Below are 25,846 nucleotides of genomic sequence, written 5' to 3' on the forward strand. Positions count from 1 at the left end.
CGTCTTTCTAAATTTTAACGCGTCTTAGGGCCGTAGTGCGGTAGTGACACTTTTCCGGACATGGGTCCCTATACTCAAATGTTTTCTACTGTTGCACTGAATAACCCCTAGAAGTTTGATCCCATAGTTCTGAAACACCCTGTATACATACACGTATTGATAAAATTAATTAAAAAAAAAAAAAAAAAAAAAAAAAAAAAAAAAAAAAAAAAAACTGCAATTGTTTTACAATCAAAATTATATTAATTATATAAAAATTATTACTTTTGATTGTTACATATATTGTTATATATACAATTATTCATTTAAAAACCACGAGTGAAAATAATTCTTTTTTATATATACAGTATCTTTTTTTTCCTTTTTTGTACATCCTAGTTACGACTGTTATTTCTAGCCCTAATAAAGAGCCTTCTGGAAAATGTATTTTGCATGTTTATTCCATGTTGAATCGATATTACTGTTGCACATTTTAGTGTCTTTGTATGTAAAAAGGTAAGAGTCGTAAATTAGTTTTTGAACAAGCTCTTTGTATGTGAGGTAAGTCATAAATAGAAGAGCGCTATTTTTTAGAGTGAAAGGCATTAGAAAAATAAAGGAAAACGTGAGCGTTACGTTTTGTTTGCTTTGAACGATTTTGCTCTAAAACGGGTGTATCAACTTTGCGGCTAAATATTATTATTATTATTTTATTTAATTTATTATTATGTACGTTTATACTTTTTTCGTACTTTTTTTTACGTATTAGTAAAATTAATTACATCTACAACATGTTCACTACTCAGAAAGTTATTCTATAATAATAAGTATAATTACTCTTTTTCATAGTCTATCAAAATATTCATCACAGTGCTACGGACACAAAAGTGTGTTCTGATTTTATATAATATATACATACACGTGTGTAATAATTTTTTTGCTTCTGGAAAAAACTGTCACAAGCTCTAGTCGTTCACGTTAATAGAATTTTAAAAGAGAAAGAATGAATTACACTAATGTAAATCGCAATAATCACATTTGTTCTCTGGAAAAAAAACTTTTGACCTTTCTTCTACGGATTCTCTGCTACGTCTCATCAAAAATTTATCCATTACGAGAACATGAACACACACAAAGAACTTTTTGTACTTGTCATTGCACGTGCTATTTGTTTATGTGTATTGTAATCTATCTGATATATTCATGTCTAATTCAAGCAAAAGACTGAATTCATCAACGCGTTTTTCCATATATATATATCACTTTTCTTTGTTTTAACGTAAAGTACTACACACACAATGGCAGTATTATCCTGCTTAAAAAAATTCTTAGTCAACTTACTTTCTACACTATGACTATATTTACAGTAATAAATTGAGAAAATGGCCTCCCACAACGCGAGATCGTCCACTTGCGATAACTCCGTATCAAATATGGTTAGCAGCATGCATTATAGTAGTGATTACAATAGACGTACAAGATAAAGACTGAAGTAAATTCTTACTTGTGAGTTAACCAATTTTCATTACCATTATTATATATTGGATTACAAAACACAAAGACTAATCGTAAAGTTTTAATGCAATAAACCTTTCCAACTATAAAATATTACTATCATTATGATATAAAACAAAAATGTAGCAATTGAAACTAAATGTATAAATTGAAACTATGCAAACTAATAGTGTAGTTTTAATAATGTATACATCTCACACAAAACATATATTTTATATAAACCTCTATTAAATGATCATTGGACATCACATGGAGTTATAACGTCCAGTTATAACCCATGTTATGTCTATATAGGCATATGCTGCATTCTATATTGCAAGTGCAAACCATACACAGCAAAATTATATATCGGGAGTATAATCGCAATTTCGAATGTTTCAAATAAAACCATTCGTGTTGGAACTTAATTGCCGAAATGCAAAAAATAGAAAAATTTATTTTTTTGTCGAGTAATGCAAATACCTTGGATGTAAAAAAAAAACAGAAAAAGAATACATTACGCACAATATTCCAACACGAGCAGTTAATCTGTTTATAATCATTCAAGGTTTTTTGCTCTACTTTTTTATTCAGCCCCTCCTCCTTAATCTTTTGCGATCTGAGATAATTTTGAACGAAATAATACTTGACACACACACACGCGCGCGCACACACATACACACACACACCAAGTATTATTATATGTATATACAGTATCCTCTATAAATTTGGAAACACTTTACATTTTACAACCAAACAATCGCATGACAGCAATCTGTGCATGTTTTTAGTTTAGATACATTGTAAGGCGTCTGAAATAATGATAAACATTTTTATCTAAGACACTTATTAGCTTGTATATGCTGAAAATGTATCGGCCAATTATTTCGTGGCATCAAAGAACTCAGGTGAATTTCGCGCGCTAGTTTATTGTTTGTCTATTGTTACTTGTTTTGCGATTAATTTATTTTCAATACTAGTAGATTTTTTTACAATTTTTACGGAGTCTGAAATCAGCCTGCGACTCAAATAGTTTACCACTTTTATAGAAACTATAATTAAACAACTTCAAACAATGTACTATTTCTCTGTATTTACAACGCAAACAGGATGCCACGGAATGATTGATATATTTTTGGCATATACAAGCTCATAAGTGTCCTAGATAAAAATGTTTATCATCATTTGGACGTCTTACAATGTATTCAAACAAAAAATATGCGCAAATCGCTGTTATGCGATTGTTTGCCTGTAAGACAGGATGTTCTCAAATTTATAGAGGGTACTGTACATATCCTATTTCTCTTGGTAAATTATAATAAAGAACATCTTTCTATTATATTATTTTTGTCAACACGAGAAGTAATTATTATATCAATCGCAAAGGGTTAAAGAATACAATTTGGTTTGCAATTAGTATATCTCTTATTATATTCATTACACTTCGATTTGAAGGGGACTAGACGGGCGGAACGATTGACAACAACCCCATGGAAAGTACCACGTGGCTCAGCACCTCGGCGAAAATTTCGGATTTGTAGGACCGTGAGTGTAGCTCCTGAGTTCTTTTGGCGGCTCTGAACCTAAGTCCGACGCCGTGTCCACGTCGGATTTACGGCAGATAATCATACGAATATCCGTATGAAGATAAATTCGACCTGACTTACTAGACATAAATCTGAAATAAGAAATAACAAAAGTTATTGATAAATTATTCTCATTTACTTTTTGAGACGCCATTCGAATTAACTTTTTCACTGTTACTAGCGCCTTCAAGCATTCAACTGATATTGCTCAAATGACGTTAGAAGCGCTTTCAGATGTTTGAGATTTATTATCGATATTCATATATTTTTATGGCAATGCAATTCCATGTTTCGACAATTTTTATACTTTTTAAATACTTTTCTTTTAACACTACAGGATTCAGATCAGCTAAAAGTTTCGTCATCTGTAACATCAGTTTGAACGTTTGCTGTCAGGCGCGCTCTGTATTTTGCCATAGCGAAAGGATTAAGATGGTACGTACCTAAGGTGAACGAGGTAGCGCAATGTTTTGTCCCGCAATGTTCTTTGACGTAAAAAAGTGTGAGATCGCGGCGGCATGTCGGAAAGATCATACAATACTACAAACATTTTAACAACTGTACCCAGTGGATTAAGAAGAGTCACTTGAATGGTACCACTTCTTGGTACTTGATAGCCTTTTTTCTCTAGATTAATATGAGCCTGTGTAAAAGAAATAACGTGAGTTGCCAAAATTCTTTTCATAAAATGCAAATTAATTTATTTCGAGTTGCGTTTTTCTGAAAACGTACAAGGTATGGCGTGGAGACTTTGTCATTGTCACCGAGCGTGTAGAAAAACACGGTGACTGGAAGTTTCTGGTGTTTTGGACAGAAAGATCCGCTGGCCCCAAGTTCTGCTGTGAAACCGTGAACCGTGGATACCGGTTCAAGCCTGCCGTTTAATGCCGATTCTTCGAAGCTGCCTAGAAGAGCGTGACTCTGCGGTCGATGGCGGGAGCTGGAACGTCTTTTAAGCGTCTCCTCGCTATCGCCGGCGGTTTCCGCCTCACGATCGGTTTCCTCCAGTGAGACCGCGCCCGGACTCGGCGGCGTATTCAACTCGAACAACGCGCTGAAGTAAAAACCATTATTTTTAACTTAAGAGAGAGACATCACTCTTTTGATATTAACTTGACGGCACCAAAAAATATATATTGCATTAATTAAGATTTTTATTTTAAGTTAATTAATTAATAGTTTCTTTAACATTTCTAAATCTCTTTATTGGTGCCGTCAAACTTCTGTAACATTTCGACAAACTTCTCATATCGTACTTTCTTTTGGAAGAGACCGAGTTCAAGCTGCTATCGTAGTCAAAACAACAGCTGCCTCTTCTTAATGGCGCCGGACTAGACGTCAACGGCAGACCAGTTCTACTATGAAACACCATCGATGCCGCGTTCTCTAGAGATCTGCGGAATTTCTCCTGCTCGAGGGCTGAAGGCACGCTCTTGTCGACAGTCTCGTCGTCTCCCGTCTCTGCGATACCGTCCTTGTGATTGTTGTTACGTATCTTGGAAGACGAATGTCCGCATTGCGGTGTAGTTGATGTAGTTAAATTGTTCTTCTGAAGAACAGAAATCATCTCTTTTTTTGCATTCTCGTCTCGTTCCTCGTTCTCAGAAGATTCCTTTGTATCTTCAAGCAGCCGTCTGCTGTCGCAATGATTCTGCTGGTTGTTTAGGCCCGCGGAATCGCACTCACGCTCGTTATAATTTGTACTATGCGTTTTGCGTACTAACTTTTGATGTGCGTTTTTTGTACTGAGCTTCGGAATTAATGTACCATCCTCTTTTTTCTCCGTAATTTCTGATAAATTTGTAAAATCGATTTGCCGTCTTGCCTTGTTAATCCTTGCGTTATGTAGATTCGGCAGTTCGTTGTTATAGCGAAACAATGACGAATTAAAGCGTTGCGGTGGTGTCAAGTTCGGCGATGTTTCCAGTGAGGAAAGAGAATTTTCGTCCGAAATCATAGCGATCCTCTTATCTACTTCTTTTTTAAATAGCTGCCGAAACCTGCTGAATTTTTTATTTAGCGGTAGAGATTTCTCTTCGTCGTTAGACGAGGAAATTATTTTGTGGTCCTGTTGATCGAACTTCTCCATGTTCGAGGAATGAAAATCGTCGTCACTGCTATCCTCATCAATGCTAGTCGTTCTGGTCCCATTTGATGAATCATCTGACAGGTCCTTTCGGTCCCTGCTGGTCCGCAGAATAGCTCCAAGTAACATGTCCGCTTTAGTCCGCAAGCAATCTGTATCATCGCTCGCGCGTGTTTCCGCTTTCTCGTTCGATCTGTTAGTGTTTCCAGGAAATTTCGAATGCGCGGGCTGATAAACGTTTTTGTCATAATAGATCCGATCCAAACTCGGCTGCTCCTCAGGCACCTGATGATCTATCTTTTTGCACAATCCGCGATTACAATTCTCACAGAATTTTGGCGTCTGAACTTGGCAAGTTTCAACGTGACGATTCGTTGAATTATCACGGATTATTTCTTCTTCCAAAATCGTACACTTTGCTAGAACCTTCTCCACTATATGGTCACCGCTTTTCTCGAATCTCTCTCCGCGTTTTCTTACATTCTTGATAGTCGGTCTTCTACGTCCTGATGGTGTTCTTGCTCGCAGTACCGCCAATACTTCATCGACTTCCCGTTGACTCAGCTCTAGATTGCAGTTTTTAAATTTAATTTCGTTGGTGCCGTTTTGCCCGTTCGTATGTTCTATTGGCTGATTAAAACATCTATTCTTCATTTTGCTATCGACGTAACCTTTTGTAGCCGCGACACCTAGCACTCTTCCGGGTACTTTACTGAACCAATCTAGCAATCCTCCCTCTTCCCGTTTATCCTTCTCCTCAGGAATTGTTAGCTTCCACATCAATTGACTAAAATCTGGCTTACCAGCTTTTCTTTGTCCATTCTTGACGATATTGTCCTCATTGTTGACTTCCTGATCGGTCGATATCTGCGTCTCCGCGGTAACTTTGTTAACATTTTTCGAGCAACTCTGGTGCACAGTACAAGCGGAATTGTCAAACTTCTGTGTCCACTTTTGCGTCGAAGGCCCGGGATTTGACTCGTGAAAAGGATTAGGCTGAGCATAAGGGTCGATCGGAGCATGATTAGATGCATCTTTGATGATTAGTGGCTTATAACTTTCCCCGGGAACATTAAAATGCATTTGTTGTTGTTCTTCTTCTCTACTACGAAAACTTTGAAATTTACTGTTTATATTACTAGTTTGCCAAGATGAGACAAAGGAACGAAAACCGGTGGGAGCAAAATTATCTAATAGACTACCACTTTTTGTTATAGATATCATTGTTGACGAACTGCCAGATTCTTTTCCGTTATAGGTCGAATTTTTAACGATATTATTATAGCTCTCCTCGTTTCTATTGATGTTACTTTTCGAGTGAGCAATCTCTGTTGGAATTTCTATAGATGTTCGTTTGCAACGTTTTTCTATGTTGCTTTCGCGCTCGTCAATCCTCAGTTGCAGTTTGAACCATCGTTCCAGGTGATCTGAATCTGAATTTAAATTGTTGCAAGTCCTTACTTCATTTCTGTTTTCTGATCTATTTTTATTAGTCCGCGACGCCGCGTTGTTCTCGGTCAAACCTTTAGTTAAGTTCAAATTAATATTATGCTTCTGCGGAATGCCTTCTTGAAGAGACGGCAGTGGCGCAGGTTGCGAAGTTATAGGATTATCAGCTGGTCCACAAGGAAGCGACCGACGACGTTTCCGCTCACCGTTAGTTCTGATGGTGGGCGACAAAGGTGAAGCATCTTCTTCCTCACAGCGACAATCGTGCTTGCCAGATTTATTACAAGTAGTCTGTAATCTATCGTCCACCAAAGCTGTCGACAAAAATAGTTGATACACTTTTATACGATTGTTTTAATGTCACAAAAATTAATCTCTAAAAGATTACCTTCTTACTTAATTTTGTTATTTTATCTACATATATTATATCTTTCATATAGACATATAGATATACTATACATATATACATACATATTTATACAGAGTAGAAAAAAAGTAGCGGAACACCTGAATATCTCAGAAAAGTTTTAAATATAAGTTTTACAGAAAAGTGTTTTAGACAAAAGTAGTAAAACATTCGTTTTGATCAACATTATCTTCGTAGAAAAAGTATTAGCAATACTCTAATATTCAACCCTCATAAGTCAAAAAGTACCTAATGAAAATAAACTTTATTATAGTGTTTTGGAAAGGTCTTGAGTTAAGCTATAAGAATCTGCAATAAAAAATAGGAAGTTCTATTTAAAAACATCGATGTGACCGTGACCTGACCTTGGCGGCGCAATCCAAAGTCACAATCTCAGTAAATAGATATTTTTAAACTGTATTACTTTTGTCTGAAACACTTTTCTGTAAAACCTATATTTTCTGAGATATTCAGGTACTTTTTTTCCACTCTATATACAGGGTGTCTCACCTAACTTGAGCATCTTAAATATCTCATTTTTTTGATAGAAGGGTGCTGAAAAGAGTCATTTTTCAGTTCGAAGAGACGAATGCACTAATGGCCAAAAAATTTTTTTCAAGGTCATTTTTTTTAGGATTTCAAAGTCATTGTCATTTTTTTAACAGAAAGTATATATTTTTATCCGCGCGATATGATCGGCAAGATCAAGACGAATCCAATGACCTTCACGTAACCTTGAGTCTGAAAAATTTAGAAAAACCGTACAAAAGAAGTATAGTGAAATAACTACGACAAGGGAATTATCAATGAAAACTTTATCGTAACAAATGCTCAAAATGATGTCTATTGACTTCAATACAGTTACAAACTAGATTATCAGAGAAAAGAAAACGTCTTTATTTTGTAGTAAGTACTAGCATTAAACTGACTACTTAGTAAACACGTAGTCTCAATATCAACACATTAAGTCAAATTTACATTTATTATTCTTCTTCAGAAAGTCTTCTCCTGATTCAGAAATCAGTACGATTCGGAAATTCATTGTGATTTATTTGAGCTGATAATTTTGAGATATTACGTTATTTTCGGAAAACAATGGCGTCGTACTCTGAAGCAGAAAGAATTGAAATGCTTTTAATTTATGGTGAGGTTGGAAGAAATTCTGTACAAGCTGCCCAATTATACGCAGAGAGACACCTTGAAAGAAATCATCTTTCTCGACAAAGTTTTGACCGCATAGTGACGTTATTTTGCCAAACGGGCAGTGTAAGACCACTCAAACGGGAACGATCGAAGACTGTTACTGAAGAAGAGGAAGTAGCATTTGTTACGATAAAGTTTTCATTGATATAATTCCCTTGTCGTAGTTATTTCACTAATTACTTCTTTTAGTATAGTTTTTCTAAATTTTTCAGACTTAAGATTACGTGAAGATCATAGTATTGTAGATCGTTGGATTTGTCTTTATCTTGCCGATCATATCGCGCGGATAAAAATATATACTCTCTGATAAAAAAATGACAATGACCTTGAAATCCTAAAAAATATGACCTTGAAAAAAAGTTTTTGGCCATTACTGCATTTGTCTCTTCGAACTGAAGAATGACTCTTTTCAGCACCCTCCTATCAAAAAAATAAGTGAGATATTTAAGATGCTCAAGTTAGGTAGGACACCCTGTATATAGACAAGAAATTCATCATTTGTTCATTACCAGGCAAAACAAGATTCTCAGTATTTTGTACATCGACGGATCCTATTGGAATACTCTTGGTAGGCGTTAACGCCCTCGCAATTTCTTCTTCATCTTTTTCCGTCTTTGGATGCAGAGAACATGCAAGCACAGGTACTTCCTCCATCCGTGGCAGAGCCCACACGGTCACCTGGTACAAGAGAAAGAAGACGCGCAATTATATATTTAATTCAAATTATATTACATGTTTTCTTAAATTTAACTAACATTTGATTTATATAAATATCTATAACATAAATGTCTTAAACATTATACAAGGTGTCTCTGAACTCAGTGTCAAAACTGGTACAAAGGCTTTAGGACACAAAATAAGTCGAAAATGTTTAATAAACATATGTCCAAATGAGAATTCTTCGGAATTATGAGGTTAAAGTTGCTTGCCGTAAGAAAACATGAATTAAAGTAATAAGACTTAGTATGTTGTCGTATTTCTCGAAGCATGTTATGTTAAAGTATGTTAGAGTTAAGAATGATCCATGATGGTATTGAAGTCTACTTAAGTATATTTAGTTTACTTTTGATTTACTTTGTTTGTTTACTTTTTTCACATTTATTTCAATTCATATTTTCTTACAAAAGCAACTTCAATATCTCGTAACTTCGAAACCGTTCAGATTTGGACATATATCTATTAAACATTTTCGATTTGTTTTTATGTACTAGCCGTTGTATTAAATTTGGCACTAAATTCAGAGACACTCTATATTGTATATACACATACACGCACGCACGCATGCACACATACACGAGTAATGACAAGTATCCCATTTTAACTTCTGCATTAAAATCTGGTTTTAAAAAAAAAATGACAAAAGACCAAACTTTTAGAATATCAGAAAGGCTAAGAAGTCTAGGTCAATTTTTTAAATAAATTTTACTAATTTCTTATCACTAATCTAGATTTCACGTCTTCAAACAATTTTATGTTCTTGAAAGATTGATTAGATTTTGCGGTCAGGACTCGTTTTAAATCCAATCAGATTTTGATCGATTATTTTAATAAAAACTATAGCATTTTTTTATCGCAAATTCAGGTTTTTGATTTCTTCAATTTGAATAGTTTTGTTTTTGAAAGGTTAAGTACTTTTGATTTCTTTCCATACAGCTTCCAGTAATATGTCAGAAACGTTGCAATATTGCAAGTTGCAATGTAATATTACAGATACGTTTTAGAGACATACAATATCAATATTTCGTCGAAATATTCCAACAATGTTGTAGAAATGTATATTAAATAATAATATTATAAAATTCTCAGGATATTGTTTATAGTTTAAGTCTATAGTATATTATTATAAATACTTTTGAAGCGGAAAAGGAAAGTTCTAATAACTTATTTCTGTATTCCCTTATTCTGCAGAATCTAGAAACAGCACAGAGATGAAAAACGTAAACTAAATATAATAATTTTACTTTAAAAATCACATTATATACAATATATTATATTATAATATATGTATATAGTAGATGAATAAGTAATATACATATATATACATATATATATGTATAATACTTCATTATCTGTCAAAACACCTCTGCCAGTTTGGACTGCCTATTTCTGCAATTTGTTTCTTATTGACAAATCCAAGGTCACTCCTCACATCAGCACATTCCCTGATAGCCACCTGTCTGTGTTTTTGCTGTCATGTTGCCGAAAACAAAACGCTTAAGTTTTCAGCAAATTTAGAAGGTGAGTCAGGCATTTGTCTTTGGTTTGACATTACACGTATTCAACATGTGTTGCCGACAACTTGCTGTGTATTTGCTGTCAACGGTTTATCACTAACATAAAGAGCAACATGACAACAAGTTGCCAACAACACGTCATAAATTTCAACAAAAATACAATATGTCGAAAACGGACAAATATATTCAATAACACATCGCTCTGTGAAAGGGGAATTAATTAATTCGAGATTTCAGTCGAATTAATCTTTGGAGATCTGATTTAGTTCGCCAATCAACTGATTAACTCGATGAAAGGTACCGGACACGGAAAAAATCCTAAGGTGATGGGTGGGATTTGAACTCGAGACCTTCATATTTGCAATCCCTGCACTCAGTCCGCGAGACTACTTGTTCCTTACTAAAATATAATTATTTTTTTCTACTTATTCTAAAAGACGGTCATTCGTTTTCGACATTTAATGGGCTACAAGATAGAATAAATATATGTCAACAGTTTTTACCAACCATACGACAGAAGTACAGACATCGGTGTCTTGTTTTGTTATCGTCATGTTGCTTTTATGTTGCCGAAAACGAATGATAAAGCAAAGAGTTTTCTATGAATAAAAGTCATCTTGTTGACAACGTAATGAGCAATAGTTGCTCTTTGTTTGCTCTGAATCTGCTGACACAAAATGTCTAAAATTTGCCTTCGTGTTGTCGATTACGTATGACTATGCATCATGTATTCAGCAAATACACAGCAACTAGTTGAAAACTTCAGCTCAGCATTAAGTTACATGATTTTGCAAAACATGCTTGGCTATCAGGGTTATTACTCTGTCAATATTTTTTTACAATTTTCTTATACGTTATATATTCAAATTTTTTACATCGTGATACTTGTGTATAAAAATTTTCTTAGTTTTTAAAATAGTATCTTCTATCTTAGAAATAATGTAATTGATATAATATGTGTTGTAATTAATATATTTTTTGGCATTTTTTCCAGCACAATCACACACTTGTCTACGTTATTATTTTTAATCAATATATACATTTCAGAATTAATATTTTTAATATAATCTATCATATACTTTTGCGTTATAGAGGCTGTTCGTACAATATATAGCAAGTGTTACGTTCTGGTTCATGGAAACGGTCGAGCTATGGTAAAGAAAATGTAATATATATAATAAAGTGAAATTACAAACAAAATTGTTTAATAATTTTTATATGAAACCAATAATTTATTCATATTTTTTTAATATGCAAATTGCTTCAAATTTAATAAATAAAATTTGACAATATATAAAGACATCCAAGACAGATGTAAACAAACTCGTTGCAACATTGTGTAAGTTCATAATCTTTTTACGTTCGAATATTTGATTGTAAGTTTCGAGTGCAAAAAGATTATTTACACAATTTTGCAACAAGTTTATTCTCATCTCTTTTCGATGTCTTCAGGGTTGGGTAAGTTAAGTTTTTTTTAACTAAGTTAAGTTAAAGTTAAAGACCTTGAAAATGTAATTTAGTTAAGATACAAGTTAACCCATAATAAAATTAATTGATAAAAAGTTAAGTTAATAAAAAAAAGTAATTAAAAAGTTAAAAGTTAAATTTTTCTTTTCATGAGTTCAGTGTTTTAGTCTTACAAATAACAAATATAATAAAACTAATAAATATACACTTAATTTAGAAATATACTTTATACATATTAAATAATTAATTTAGAAATATACTTTTTGTATATTTTAGAAATCGTATATCTTTTAGAAAGTATAGAAACATACATTGTTTTGATACATTGGTTTGTTTATAAATAACTAGATATATTTATAGATATATTTTTTCGACAGATACATGTTTATTATTTTGTTTACAAAAAGTTATTAAATTTGCGTAATAAAGCCATTTTGAAATGTTTATCTGACATTCCTCGAAGATTATCAAAAACGAATCCTCCTGCACTGTACAGTCGTTCATCATAAACTGAAGATGATGGATTATATTTTATAAAAGTACGTTTGAGTGCTTTAGGAAAATCATTTTCCGTCATAAATATATCGGTTGACAAGTAAATGTGAATAATATAATCTGTTGTAATCATAGTTTTGTTCTGGTTCTGATATCTAGCGTCTTATTATGAAGTATTTAAAAAATCATCGGATTTTGATAAGATCTGTTCTTTGAATGTACTTGAATGAACTTCTGCATGGTTGTTGGTGTTAAACTCCCGAACACTTGATTTTAAAAGTGTAGAAAACCTCTTTTTTCTTTGTTTTCATCCTACATCCAGAGCAATTAAAAATTTAGAACACGTTCCGTTTCATGCATATGTGCGCATGATCTAGTAACGTGTACTATAAATCTTATAGCGTGGCTAACTTCAAGAGATTTAAATAAAAAGTTAATAGTTACCGATAAAATATAACTAAATTAAATTAAAAATGAAGAAGCCAAAAATGTAACTAAGTTAAGTTAAAATTATTTAACTTTGTAACTTTTTAACTTAAGTTTTATCTTTTTAACTAGACACTACCCAACCCTGGATGTCTTTATATATTGTCAAAGTTTATCTATTTAATTTGAAGCAATTTGCATATTTATGCAATGCGTTTCAATATTACAAATACATTGTGTTTCAATATTACAGATACAACACATTGCGTTTTAATATTACAAATACATTGTACGGTAACATTACTGTAATCTTACATTGCAGAAATATTTCGCAACTACCACGCAATATTACAACGTTTCAATGTAAGATTTATGCAATGTTTTTGCAATCTTTCAGTGCTGCAGAATCATAACACGAGTTAATTTTTAAAATTTCATATTAAAGTTCACATACATATTTCTCTTACATTTTTTACTTTATGCAGTTTACGTAGATTAATATTGTACAAAACATATCAAAATTTACATTTACCATTTGTCAACATTAATTATTGGTACATTTGTTTTGTTAATATCAGTAATCACATTGAATAGATTGTACTTTATATAACATTTTTATATCTTTTTTTAATTATACTTTTTTTATGTCTTACGTAGAGAGCAAAATAATTAAAAAGTACAGTTGTAATATTATTTCTAGTAAGGATTTTACTTCAGCCCTGGTTCACACGAACTGCTACCGCGTTAAGCGCGCGGTAGCAAAAAGTGCGGTCCATACAAACGAAGCGTTTTATAAAAAACAAAACAAAAACACGCGTTTGCGTTTTTACGCCAATAGGTAATCCAATGATTATTACAAACGCACGTCACAAAATGCCTCGTGTGAACTAGTACTCATTTATCAACAACTTCAACTTTGACAAATTCCATTCTATTGCCACAAAGAAACAGATTTAGAACAATAATAATTTTAGAATTTCCCAGTGTTGAGAATAGTCCATGTTAATCCACATATTAACATGCTTATCAAGCGGACCATCAACTAGGTATTCCAAAAGACTGGTGATTGAATATTACAATTGATACTATTTTTATCACATAACTCTTATACAGGAATTAACCCTTTGCGGTCGGTAAATTTTTCGCATTTTTTTTTTTTTTATCATATATTTCACGATGGTAAAATAACGCGTGAGACGTCTGAAATGGCTAGCTTTCTGTTAATCTCAATTTTTGTGGAGTGATCTTTCGAGACGTGATCATGCCGCCACAGCGGCGACACCGACTTCTACGACAGATTACAAATGCCGCCACAGTGGCGGCACCGACCGCAAAGGGTTAAGCAAAGATCATCACAGAATGCGAACACAATTATTTAAAATTCCTTCAGAATCAAATGTCAGAATATCTTGATTCCACTGAATATTCGCCAGAAATGTTAGTTTCAGCAAGATGGTGCTCTAGTGCATTTTTATCATGATGTTAGTCCTTCATGGATGAGAGAGAGAGAGAGAGAGGTCATGTGTTATTTATTTTCATACCTTAATGGAATTTCCATCGCCGTTACCAGCCTGAGGAAAAGTGTGCTCCACTGGAGTTTCACAAAACTTAGTAAGATTGTCTTCGTTGTGCGGTACGATCCGGGTGGCTATGTAGCTTGGGTCCGCGCCGTTGCTGCGTGACCACCACGCTGCGACTTGACTGAAATGCAATCGCGAACGTACTGCTTGATATAATCCGTGAAAATTCATCGGCTCTGGATTCCTAGAAAGCAACAGAATAATTATCATACTACTATAATATATAAAAATAATATCAGAGTTACTTACTTGCTCGGTACAATGCAAATGCACCAATACTCTAGCAACATCTCCGAAGCACATTTCTGCCATGGCGAGATGGATAAGGACGGCATAGAATATGCGGGATGTTTGCAAATAGATTTGGCTAAACCGCATGGACAATCGCTGCACAAAAGTACTTCCACACAAAGATATGATCCGATAGCGAAGTGTTCCGTGATCTCCTGAACTAATACTCGATATCGATTGCACTTAAAAAAACACATCAATAACAATTTATATAATAATAGATATATAATAATAAATATAATAATAAATATAATAATAAATATATAATAATCTCTAATACATCACCTACTATATAAAATTTTAAGTTTATCAATTTTTCATGAATATATAAAGTAAATTTTTACATAAATACATAGTTTGTGTAATATTTATATTAATATGTGTATTATGTTAGAATTTTTTAATATCTCTTTATATTTGCAAAAACTTGTTTTGTTCATATATTAGTAAAAATAAAACAAGTTCTCTCAGTAACTTTATATTCAAGTGGAAGTCACATGGAAGTAGGTTGCCTAGGAACAACAGAATAATGAGGACACCATATGTTACTTACCAGATAGCTGGTCTCTTCGCACACGTGATCGTTTGGAACCGCCTGCATAGGCGGTGCGCAGTGCGGGCCCTCTTTGTAACCACGCGGAGGGCCTTGAATCCTTCCCTCGCATACAAGGACTCCAAGGGCTCGAAACATGCTAAGAACACCACCTTGGCCCCCAGCCCCGTTTGGACTAGAGGTGCCTCCTGTCATCGCACCTAGGCAGTGCATGCCTGTAATTCACAGAAAGAAAATATCTTTTAAATTAATGAAATATCATGAGAAATTTTTTATTTATAGTATCTGATCATCAATGTTCTTGACATTAAAGTGGTTTTTTTTTTTAATAATTTTACGCTGTCATTGCGTATTTAATTTCGTAATTGAATTCCTTCAATTAAGATCAGATGAAAAAAATTACAGTTTTTTAAATCTTTTTTCTCTACAGCTTGTATGACAGTATTTATATAAAAAGAAAACGGTATTTAAATACAGCTCCTTCAGAAGAATAAAGTAGAAAAAAATGGTTTTTGTATATATATGAGGCTATGAATTAATTATTATTTTTCTCGAGAGATCCGAAGGAAGAAACATCTCTGCTATATACTATATATTCTCGATAATGTTTAATAAATTCAAATTTTTCTCGACAACATTTGTGTCGAGACAATATTTTGTTGTTGATGTTTCTTTTTAAAACATATCGCTAAAAAATCTTGATCGCTTTATGATTTCAAAGTGCACGTTATACAGGTCAACGGCTCGTAGGAGTCATCTGAATTTTTGTTGTCCCTTTAAATTTGTTGTTGTGTCACGTCTACAGGACTGGTTATAACTACCGTGCGCGTGTCAAGCATGTGATGAAAGAAAACAAGATTCAGGTACACGATCTGCCATAGCGAGTTACAGGTTTCTTGAATGGTTAGTACATAGAATACATAGATGGTATACTTAAAAACAATGTAACTTGTGCATCACTGCAAATTTGGTTAAATCTCAAACAAATGTGTACTGTGTCTTGAGCCAGCAGCAATGTGTAATATTTTAAGACTCCAAACATGATGTAAGAAGATAAGGTTTTCGAAATCGAAATTGCAATCTCAACAAGCTCATACTTTAATATATAGGTATATGCGAGAAAATAGGAGTCTCAACTCGAGAGATGTTCATAATAAAATAAACTGTTCTTCTGTGTTCTCAGTACAAGATTTAAGAGATTTAAGTTAGAAAAAAGTTACAATGAATACTATAAACTTCTCTTAAATTAATAAAAGAAACGATGTTAAAAGTTCCCGGACAGCACAAGACATCCTCAGGATTATCCTGAATACCTATGTCCAGGACGGCTTTTAGGACATTTATAAGACATTTATAAGACATTTTAAGATATCATAAATATATTTTATGAAGATTTAATATGCATACATAATTACATTTAGTTATATAGAGTTATATACAGGGTGTCCGACAATTACTTTAAAATCTCTCGTAGGCAGGTAGAAGGAGTAAAACTGAGTCGAAAAGTCCTGAACCATTTTTTTTTATCACATATAATAAAAGAGTAACTATTGAATAAATAAAGCCAATCAGCACCGACCTTTAGCCGAACGCATGTCAGTGAACCACGCGCCTGGTGTGGGTGAGCGCTTTGCGCGGCTCACTGACGTGCGTTCGGCTAAAGGTCGGCGCTGATTGGCTTGATTTATTCAATAGTTACTCTTTTATTATATGTAATAGAAAAAAATGATTCAGGACTTTTCTACTCAGTTTTACTTCTTCTATCTGCCTACGAGAGATTTTAAAGTAATTGTCGGTCACCCTGTATATTGAATATTATATGTCTTTTGATTTTTCAGAGAACATCTACATTTGTTATCTTGGAATTAATTGGTAACATAGTTAAAAAATATACTATTATCTTTTTTATAACAGAACTTTTCCACACATATCCAAAATACATTCAGAGGACATCCAGGAAACATCCATCGTATGTTTCAAAAAAGTGTCCTCGGATATCTTCTAGACGTTTTGTTTCACATACTATGCAGCTTCGATCAAACTTATCATATTTTGACTTATTAAAAATATTAATATTTACTGTATATTTTAAGTGTATTTACCGCATGTTATTTAAATATATGATCGTTTTTTACTACATAAAAAATCGGATTTCCTTTGCATTAAAATCGATTTAGTTTTTACCCACTAAATCGAAGAAATTCCAATTTAATTCGGATTATTTTTGCCAGACATGAAAAAATCGGATTCTCATTGCATTAAAACCATAATAATATTATTTTATTTAAGTTTAAATATCGTTGAAATTTGGAATTGAGAGATATAGTTTTTACTCTTAGTTGTTTCCAAAATAGATTTTAGTAATTAGATTCAGTGGTCTCGCGGTCTGCATGCAGAGATTGTGAAATGCGAGTTCGAATCCACCTACCACTTTAGAATTTTTTCCGGACCAGTTCCTTCCAATTGAGTTTATCGGTTAGAAAACAAATTTAATCGAGTTTGCATAATAATTACATATATTAATTTTTATATGCTTAGATATATGAAATTTTTTGCAGGGAATGTTCAACACATATCCTGTAAAAATCCTTAAAACGTCTCACGTTAATATCCTGAAGATATTTCTAGGTATAGCATCCCATATAGCATAAGAGTCCTTAGGATTATCCTAACAATATCTAAGACGGCTCAGGACATTTACAGAACATTTTAAGATATCATTATAAATGCATTTTATGAAAATTTACTATGCATACATGATTACTTTTAATTATATAGAAAATTTAATATAGTTTAAAATTTTTATGTAGTATAAAAAATATAAATGTCCTCTGGATAACCACTGGATGTCTAGAGGATATCTATCTATTTTATCTATTATCTATATTAAATGTTGATTTTCCAAAGGACATTCTATCGTTCTCTGGACGTTTTTTGAACATGAACGATCGAGATCTGTTAAACTTTATTATATATTTATTTGACAAATTTTAGATCATTTTAAAAAAATAATTTTATTGCTTTTCTGTATAAGAAAATTTTACCATACTAGTACATTACTGGCACAAAATTACTGATGATATTTGTGCCGAGGATAGCCAGTAATAATTTTCTGTAAAAGACGTCGTTCACATTCCGAAGAGAGTAATGTTTTTCATTTACTTCTTTAAATATCATCGAAATTTCGAATGTAGAGGTAGAATTTACTTATGTTTCTGAAATAGAAGATAATTTAATAATTAGGTCTAATAGCTTCGCAGTCTGAGTGCAGGGGCTACGAACAAGGAGATCACGAGTTCAAATCCATTCAACACCTTAGAATTTTTTCCAGGTCGATCCCTTCTCTCGAGTATATAAGCTGAAAGGCAAACACTATCAGGCCTCCAAGAAGAAATAAGGATAAAAAATATTTCTTACAGAAATGCTGAGTTATATTACTATTGCCAATATACTAGTATTTTATTTTTCCGGTAGATACCTACATTTTTTTTTTTTTTTTGTCTCAAAACCCTTTATGCCATAAGATCGGTACAATTAATACTCTTGTAGATAGAGCGCTGCTACTGTCAGATCCTGTATTTCATCTAAAAAACTTAAAATTATGTATCAAAATTCTCTTAGCCAACCATTACCCAATAGATATAGTATTTAAAACCATCAATAAACGTCTAAAAACATTATTAATTACAAAACTTAATAATCATATGAACAACAATGATATTGACACACACTTGACAGACAATGTTCAATACTTTGTGATATCATTTGTTGATGAGAAGTCCAACACTCTCTCTAACATTTTAAATAAAATGAACATCAGATTAACATACAGAAACATTTCTCGTTTAAACACATATATCAAAACTTATAAAGATCCCGTTACATTTAATCAGAATAAAAATATTGTGTATTATATTGAATGTGAAAAATGTAATGCTTGTTATGTCAGACAAACTGGGAGACAATTAGGCACGAGAATCAAAGAACACATGAATTATGTCAAAAAGAAATCCCAAAACTCGGTCTTGTCTGAACATTGTTCAAACACCGACCATAAATTCAATTGGAACACAGTAAAAATTCTAGACAAAGAAATGAATTACTATAAACGAACCACATCGGAAATGCTACATATCAAGATGCACGCTAACACTTTAAATATTATAAATAATACTGACTTATTAAATAAATCTTACTTACCGATTATCGATAAAATTCTTTGATTCTCGACATTTTATACCTTGACTACATATTTATTGTTTTGACCCTTAGTTTAATCCTCACATTTGATCACATTATAACCGTTGTCTAACACACATTGTTATTATTTAAAATAGAAGTGTATATAAAGGTGCGTTTTCCGTCTTTCTACATATCAACAACTTTGTAAATACATTTAACACACATTGTAAAATAATTATTGTATTATATTTGCAGTCTTGCAATTGATGAAGACTGAATAAACAGTCGAAACGTTTCGCTCTTCAACATTACATATCGTTTCATTGCACAACACCCTGCATACTTGATTTATACTCGCCGTCTTCTTACACATATTTGTTTTTTATCAATTGAACCAGAGGACAACCCTCATCTTTAATATCGTTTTACTAGTATTTTAGTAATAAAATTGTTCTATTATTTTTCTGTAGTTCTAAACAATTACCAAACTTTTTTTCGAAAAATATTAATGTAAAAGATATGGTTTTTATACACACAGAGAACGGTTTTTTTAAATTTAATAATCCGATTTGTTTGACTCATATTTGTTGCATTCAAACAACATAATTTTATACCAAACAACAATTTTGTGGAATGAAAATTATATTGTTACGTTAAAATAAATCAAATTATTTGACGGAAACAATACAAATGTTTGAAATAATTTATTCCAACGAAATAATATTTTATTTAGTTTTAATAAGCATTATTTAGTGAAAACAATCATTTTGTAACATAAATATAACATACAATATATTTGATTTAAATATAGCATTGTTTAAGACAAAAAATTTCGCGTTGTAAACATGTACTTTAAATTATAAGAATAATAAATAATTAATAATAATAAGAGAAATATTTTTATCTATTGTTGCAGATACATTGCACACACACACACACTGCAATATTTTTAATAAAATAATAATTTAAAAAAATAATAAATAAAATGCGTATAGAATAGCTTGAGAATAAATAGATAACTGATTGTGAGTGCAGAGGCTGTGCGAATACGACGGAGGAGGCGTCTCGAGTTCGAATCCCCGCTATCACCTTAGGATTTTTTCAGGTCCAGTCTCTTTCAATGGAGTTCATTGGTTGATTGGCAAAGCTTGTGTGTGTGTGAATCGGGCCTCCAAAAATTACTTTGAGTAAAATCTCTTCTTTCTTCGTTCTTTGAGTAAAGAAGTTGAAGAGCGCAAGCCGCGAAAAAGTTTTTTTTTTATTGAAGATTTATTTAACTTAACAAAATACTTTGTTTGAAATTCAAACAATCGGAATGTTTAGTTCAAAATCAAGGTTGTTTGGACTATTCCAATGAAATAATTTGTTTGGATTTAACAAAATTTGTTAAATCTAAAGAAACCTTTCTCTCTGTGTATTCTATAAAAATTCTTAGGATGTCCTACACATATCCTGTAAGAATCTTTGGAACGTCTCACATATATAATAGCCAAAGGATAATTCAGGAACTAAAAAAGGCGCTCATTTGCTCTTCCTCAGGACATCTAGAGGAAACCCTGGGATTAAAATAAGATATCCACAGGATATCTGTTTCGTATAAGATGTCCTTTGGATTTTCAGAGGATGTCCATGTGCTATTTGGGATGAAGCGCTCATTTGCTAATCCTCAGAACATCCACAATAGATTTCGGTATTAAAACAGTATGTCCACAGGATATCCCGTTTTCCATATGGGATGTCCTCTGCATGTCCAGAGGACGTCCATGTGCTATTTGGGTTGTTTTTATATAAAAAACTTTGTTTCTTTAATTTTAAAAACAACTTTTGGTTATGTCTATATTATAATAGTATGTTCTCGAGATATATTTAATTAGGACAAATGTTTCTGTTCGATTTTTTAGTTTTCTCACAAAATCAAACAAAAATATACTTATGTACCCATATACACACGCGTGCGCATGCACGCATAAACGAAAGAAAATTATTAATGTATTGCAAGTTTATGCGATCAAACGGATCGCGAGAGTGCTTAACAACGCGTTACATAAACGGAAAGCTAACTGCACGAGCGGAAATTCGAGGTCTCTTAATATCTACTCGTTGTTCATGTTGCATCAGCGAAACGCACGCTCACCAGCGCCGTCTGGTTACTTACTATAATCGCGACATTTTTAAAGAGCTTTGCCCACGAAATTTTCAAAGACACGCAAAAAAACAATGAAACAAAAATATTGATAAGTGCCAATAATTAAGACTATTTTTCTTTAAACTAAATATTAAAAATATTCGATTATTGTACTTTATTATTTTTAATATTTCTACAATTTAAAAATTATGCAAGTTATCAAATTCACATGTACTAATTGAATAGGATTATTAATAAAAATATAATAAGCAACTTTAGATATCAATACCTGTCTGATCATATATATATATCATCAGTTATTCACACATACACACATAAAAAAGACGCGCGCGCGCGCGTATATACATATATATACATATATATGTATACATATATATGTATATGTGTGTGTATGTATGTGATGTGTGTATAAATCTTAATAACTAATCAATTCTTAACTCTTTCTGGCGTGCAATACATAGCAACGACTATATGTAGGAGACTATATGTAATATGTATGTTACACAGGGCGCAGCAACGTCCAAACCCGTTCTTGCACGAGTCGCGTGAAAGGAAGATGGTGGAGGAAGAATGGAGGGGCGTGTATCGATGGCGACGTCAGCTGAGTGCACCGTACAGCTGGGCGCAACGACGCTGTCGCCGAACAGCTGATCGCCTCGACGTGCTGTCAGACATAGCGAAAGACAACACGCGTAACGTATTACGGCGAAAAACGTTCTGATCACAGGTCAATACGCAATTCGAAATCCATATATAAGCAGACGTATAATGTGATTAGTTTTATAATGAGTCACATACGTGATGCGTAAAGAGATTTTATTTAGAGTTAATTAATCATGCGTGCAATTTAAGCTATTAAATCATGCATCATGTATCTCTAACTTTAATTAAAATTGAGTTTATTTGAATTTCTCAATGAAAATGCGGTTATCGATTTTGAAATGCTGTTATTTTAATATTATTACTTTTTAAATATTATTTTAACGCTCATAAGACTACCGTAACATAATTGAAAAGACATAACGATTCTTTCTAAGCTTTCAAGTTTTTTTTATTTAAGAAACATCATACATCTTTGTCTATCTCTTCTAAATAAGATGAACAATGAAGAAGAAAATATTCCTAAAAACAACAAGAAAAGTTTTCTTCGATTTTCTGATTTCTGAAATGTTTCGCAATTGAAAAAATTTTTCTGATTTTTCTTCAAGCAAATGCTTTGATTTTATTCTTTTTATGACTTATATAACGTCTTCATCAAAAACAACTACACAATAATTAATTAATTAAATTACGAATAAGTTTAAGTCTAAGATGACGTACATGTCGATCTCATTCTTCGACTAGCAAAGGAACGCTTTCAAGACTACCTAAAAATAAACTCAGTCTTCCGGTAAGTTTGTCGGCATTTGCGATGGCGAAACACACTTTATATCGACAAGAATATTACATATTTGCGCACATATTTAATCTTTCTTTTTTAAGAAAGATGTGCATCTTTTGCGCTTATACTTAATCTTTCAAGAGATTGAATCAAGTTTTATTTATTGTTTAAGCCTTAATGTATTTTAACTATAACATGAGAAATTTTTATAAAATTTTTTAAGCAGATTAATTTATTTGGGTCTTTGTTACTCGCGCTTTTAGTCGAGCTTCAATATATAGTTTCTATATATTCATGGAGCAACAATATGAAGAAAAGAAATTTTCTAAAAAAATTATAATCGGCCGTCGATCCGACTTTTTGCTTTAGTATTTGCGTGTTTATTATTCTGTTAATCGTAATTTATATATATATGTAGTTACATTTTATGGTCAGTTTCCTGTTTATACAGAATTCAAGCAAAATCGATATACTCCTTTTAGCTAGGTCACCTAAAAAAAATCCGGAGCATCTATCTACCAAGCGTTCTATGTATTTTATGAGTGAACGCGAGCCCAAAACTGGGTCGATTGGCCCAAGTTGTGAAAGGGGTGCACGGTTTTCCGACGAATTTATATACTGATTGATCAAAAAAAGACGTTTCGTGCGATATTAGTAACAATCTTTCCATCAAAAATTTTGTGAAAAAATAAATATTTTCAAAATTCTAAACAAACTTTCAAGTTATTTTTGACGGTTGCAAATTTTATTTCTATGGCAAATAAAGTGACTGACCGCAAGAAAGTGCAAGTTTCCTCGTATGTATATACTTGCGTTTGTAAATAGCAAAACATGATAGATATACATGAACGTGAAACTGAAAATAGATACTGCCGATTCCAGTTGTTCTGTGGTGAAACGACTTTATAAAAGTAAAACCGCGTATCGGTGAAAGTAAGTTTCGATCGTTTGAAGAAAAATAAAGATATCATTGATATGATTTTGTTCATAAGAGCAGTTAAAGTGGTACATTATTTATAAGTCAGTTCACTTTTCAAAACATATTTCTTCATAAACATATGTAAGATAAAAACAGCAACATATGTGAGGCAAAAGTATAGATGGTAGATTTTGTTTAATTCTCTATATTTTTCGAGTTTTCTTAAAGATTTATTACAGATTTTTTGTATAATTCTTTGATATTCGATGGACGACTTTTCGTTGAGATGCGAGAATATGATGCGAGAGAATATTTTGACTTGGAATAAAAGTTTCTGCAAAGGTAGAATAGAACGGAGATCGGAGAGGAGGGTAACGAGGTCAACGGGTGGGAAGCAGTAGGTGCAGATTTAGGTTACTATCTGTATATTATGCAACTAATACTACTGTAGTTTCATGATTACGCGTGGTTGCATATGCCTACTTGTGTGCTAAGTGCGGAATTGGCGATGATGTGTCAAGTTTATGTGATAAATCAAAAACCGTATATTCGTAGTAATTTAAATCTTGATACTTTTCACTGAAAATTCTCAGCGATCTATTTTTCTACGGCCACAGTTTCTGATACTTTTGTTATGGAAGAATATAAAGATCGAAGAACTCGTAGAGAAAGAAACAGCGTGCTGCAACATGCATAAAGAAGAGAGCTATGATGTCGGAATATGTATAATATAACTTTCTTTTTGTTTGCTGCAACACCACGTGACTCTTGATATCACATGGCCTTATGTAATGTGCAGAAAACAGAAGATATGTGTGTGTGTGTGAGGAGAGGAGAGAGAGAGAGAAAAAGGGAAAGAAAATGAGCGCGTTTCCTAGCGCGTTGCAACCTTGTTGAGGGACAACGGAGGTGCAACACACGCTGCATCTTTGGTCGCAGGTCGCCTATAAAAGAACTTTGTATTTATAGGCACTTGTGTCACCAAGGCCGATCCACAATTTTAACTCACGTGGATACTTCGCACCTCTCATGTGACGCTTTTTTCTTCTTCAACGTCTCATGAGAACGCTATCGTTTTTATCGACACTCTCGTACTTTTAAAATTTTTTTTAGTCAGATCTAAAGAAACAGAAAATTTGAATTTTGTTTACTTTTGTTCGTAGAATAATTGTGTTCTGTTTAATTATTTTTTCTTAAAGAATTTATCTTTAACAGTATTTCATTTTTTTTTTACATACAAACTTTGAAGTTTTAGTCAAATTTCAAACTTTGCGTGAAGCATGAAGAAAACCAGATTTTTACTTTATCTTGAATTTTTTTTTAAATGGACAACTGACAGCAGAGTTCAACGAACGGTTCCGCCTCAATATTGTTTTGACACAGCTTGGGAGAAAAAGAAAAAAAAACATAGAAAAATAAATGTTTTTCTCTCTTGCCTATTTTATAGCCATAAAAGCTTGAGAGATTTAAATAAACCCAGTAGAATAGCATATTTTTACTGAAATCTTTTGAAATTTAGCGATATATTAGAATTCCAATAATTTTGAGTACCTAGGTATCACAATTTCGACTTCTTTTTTATGAACGGGCCAATAAATTCCCCACTAATAATGATTCCTCGATTTTGAGGAACTGTGCAACTCGTAGAATACGTGCCTATCCCTATTCTAAAAGTCAAAGAAAATAGGAATATATATCTTTCGTTTCTTGCTACCAGTCGGTTGCTAACTAGAAGAGAAAGAAAATAATTTCGAACTTTAGAAGAATCGGTCTCATATGCTTGAAAGTATATACTGGGCTACTGTATTTAAAAACAAAAGATCAAGATCTGTACAAGATCAGGATATAAGATGTGCGCGCGCGTATTTTCCCCATCCTCACACACACACACATACAGAGAGAGAGAGAGAGAGAGAGAGAGAGAAAGAGAGAGAGAGAGAGAGAGGGGAGAGAGAGAGGGGAGAGAGAG

At 32.8% G+C, this 25,846-nt stretch overlaps 1 protein-coding gene across 1 annotated transcript in view; it reads right to left on the reverse strand.

The window, feature by feature from the left end:
* Positions 1-314: 314 nt before the first annotated feature.
* LOC109860874 (protein FAM214A) overlaps positions 315-25,846 on the reverse strand; it is a 27,727-nt gene continuing 2,195 nt past the window's right edge. Inside the window, exons 2-9 of the mRNA XM_020440271.1 lie at positions 15,250-15,464; positions 14,655-14,878; positions 14,367-14,589; positions 8,713-8,881; positions 4,316-6,908; positions 3,792-4,113; positions 3,503-3,702; positions 315-3,151 (exon numbers count right to left, since the gene is read on the reverse strand). Coding sequence (XP_020295860.1) covers positions 2,983-3,151; positions 3,503-3,702; positions 3,792-4,113; positions 4,316-6,908; positions 8,713-8,881; positions 14,367-14,589; positions 14,655-14,878; positions 15,250-15,462 — 4,113 coding nt within the window. The 5' untranslated portion in view covers positions 15,463-15,464 and the 3' untranslated portion in view covers positions 315-2,982. The remainder of the gene's footprint in view (positions 3,152-3,502; positions 3,703-3,791; positions 4,114-4,315; positions 6,909-8,712; positions 8,882-14,366; positions 14,590-14,654; positions 14,879-15,249; positions 15,465-25,846) is intronic.

Source organism: Pseudomyrmex gracilis, unplaced genomic scaffold (assembly GCF_002006095.1).
Source record: "Pseudomyrmex gracilis isolate BER0280 unplaced genomic scaffold, ASM200609v1 scaffold_493, whole genome shotgun sequence".
NCBI classification, from domain to species: domain Eukaryota; kingdom Metazoa; phylum Arthropoda; class Insecta; order Hymenoptera; family Formicidae; genus Pseudomyrmex; species Pseudomyrmex gracilis.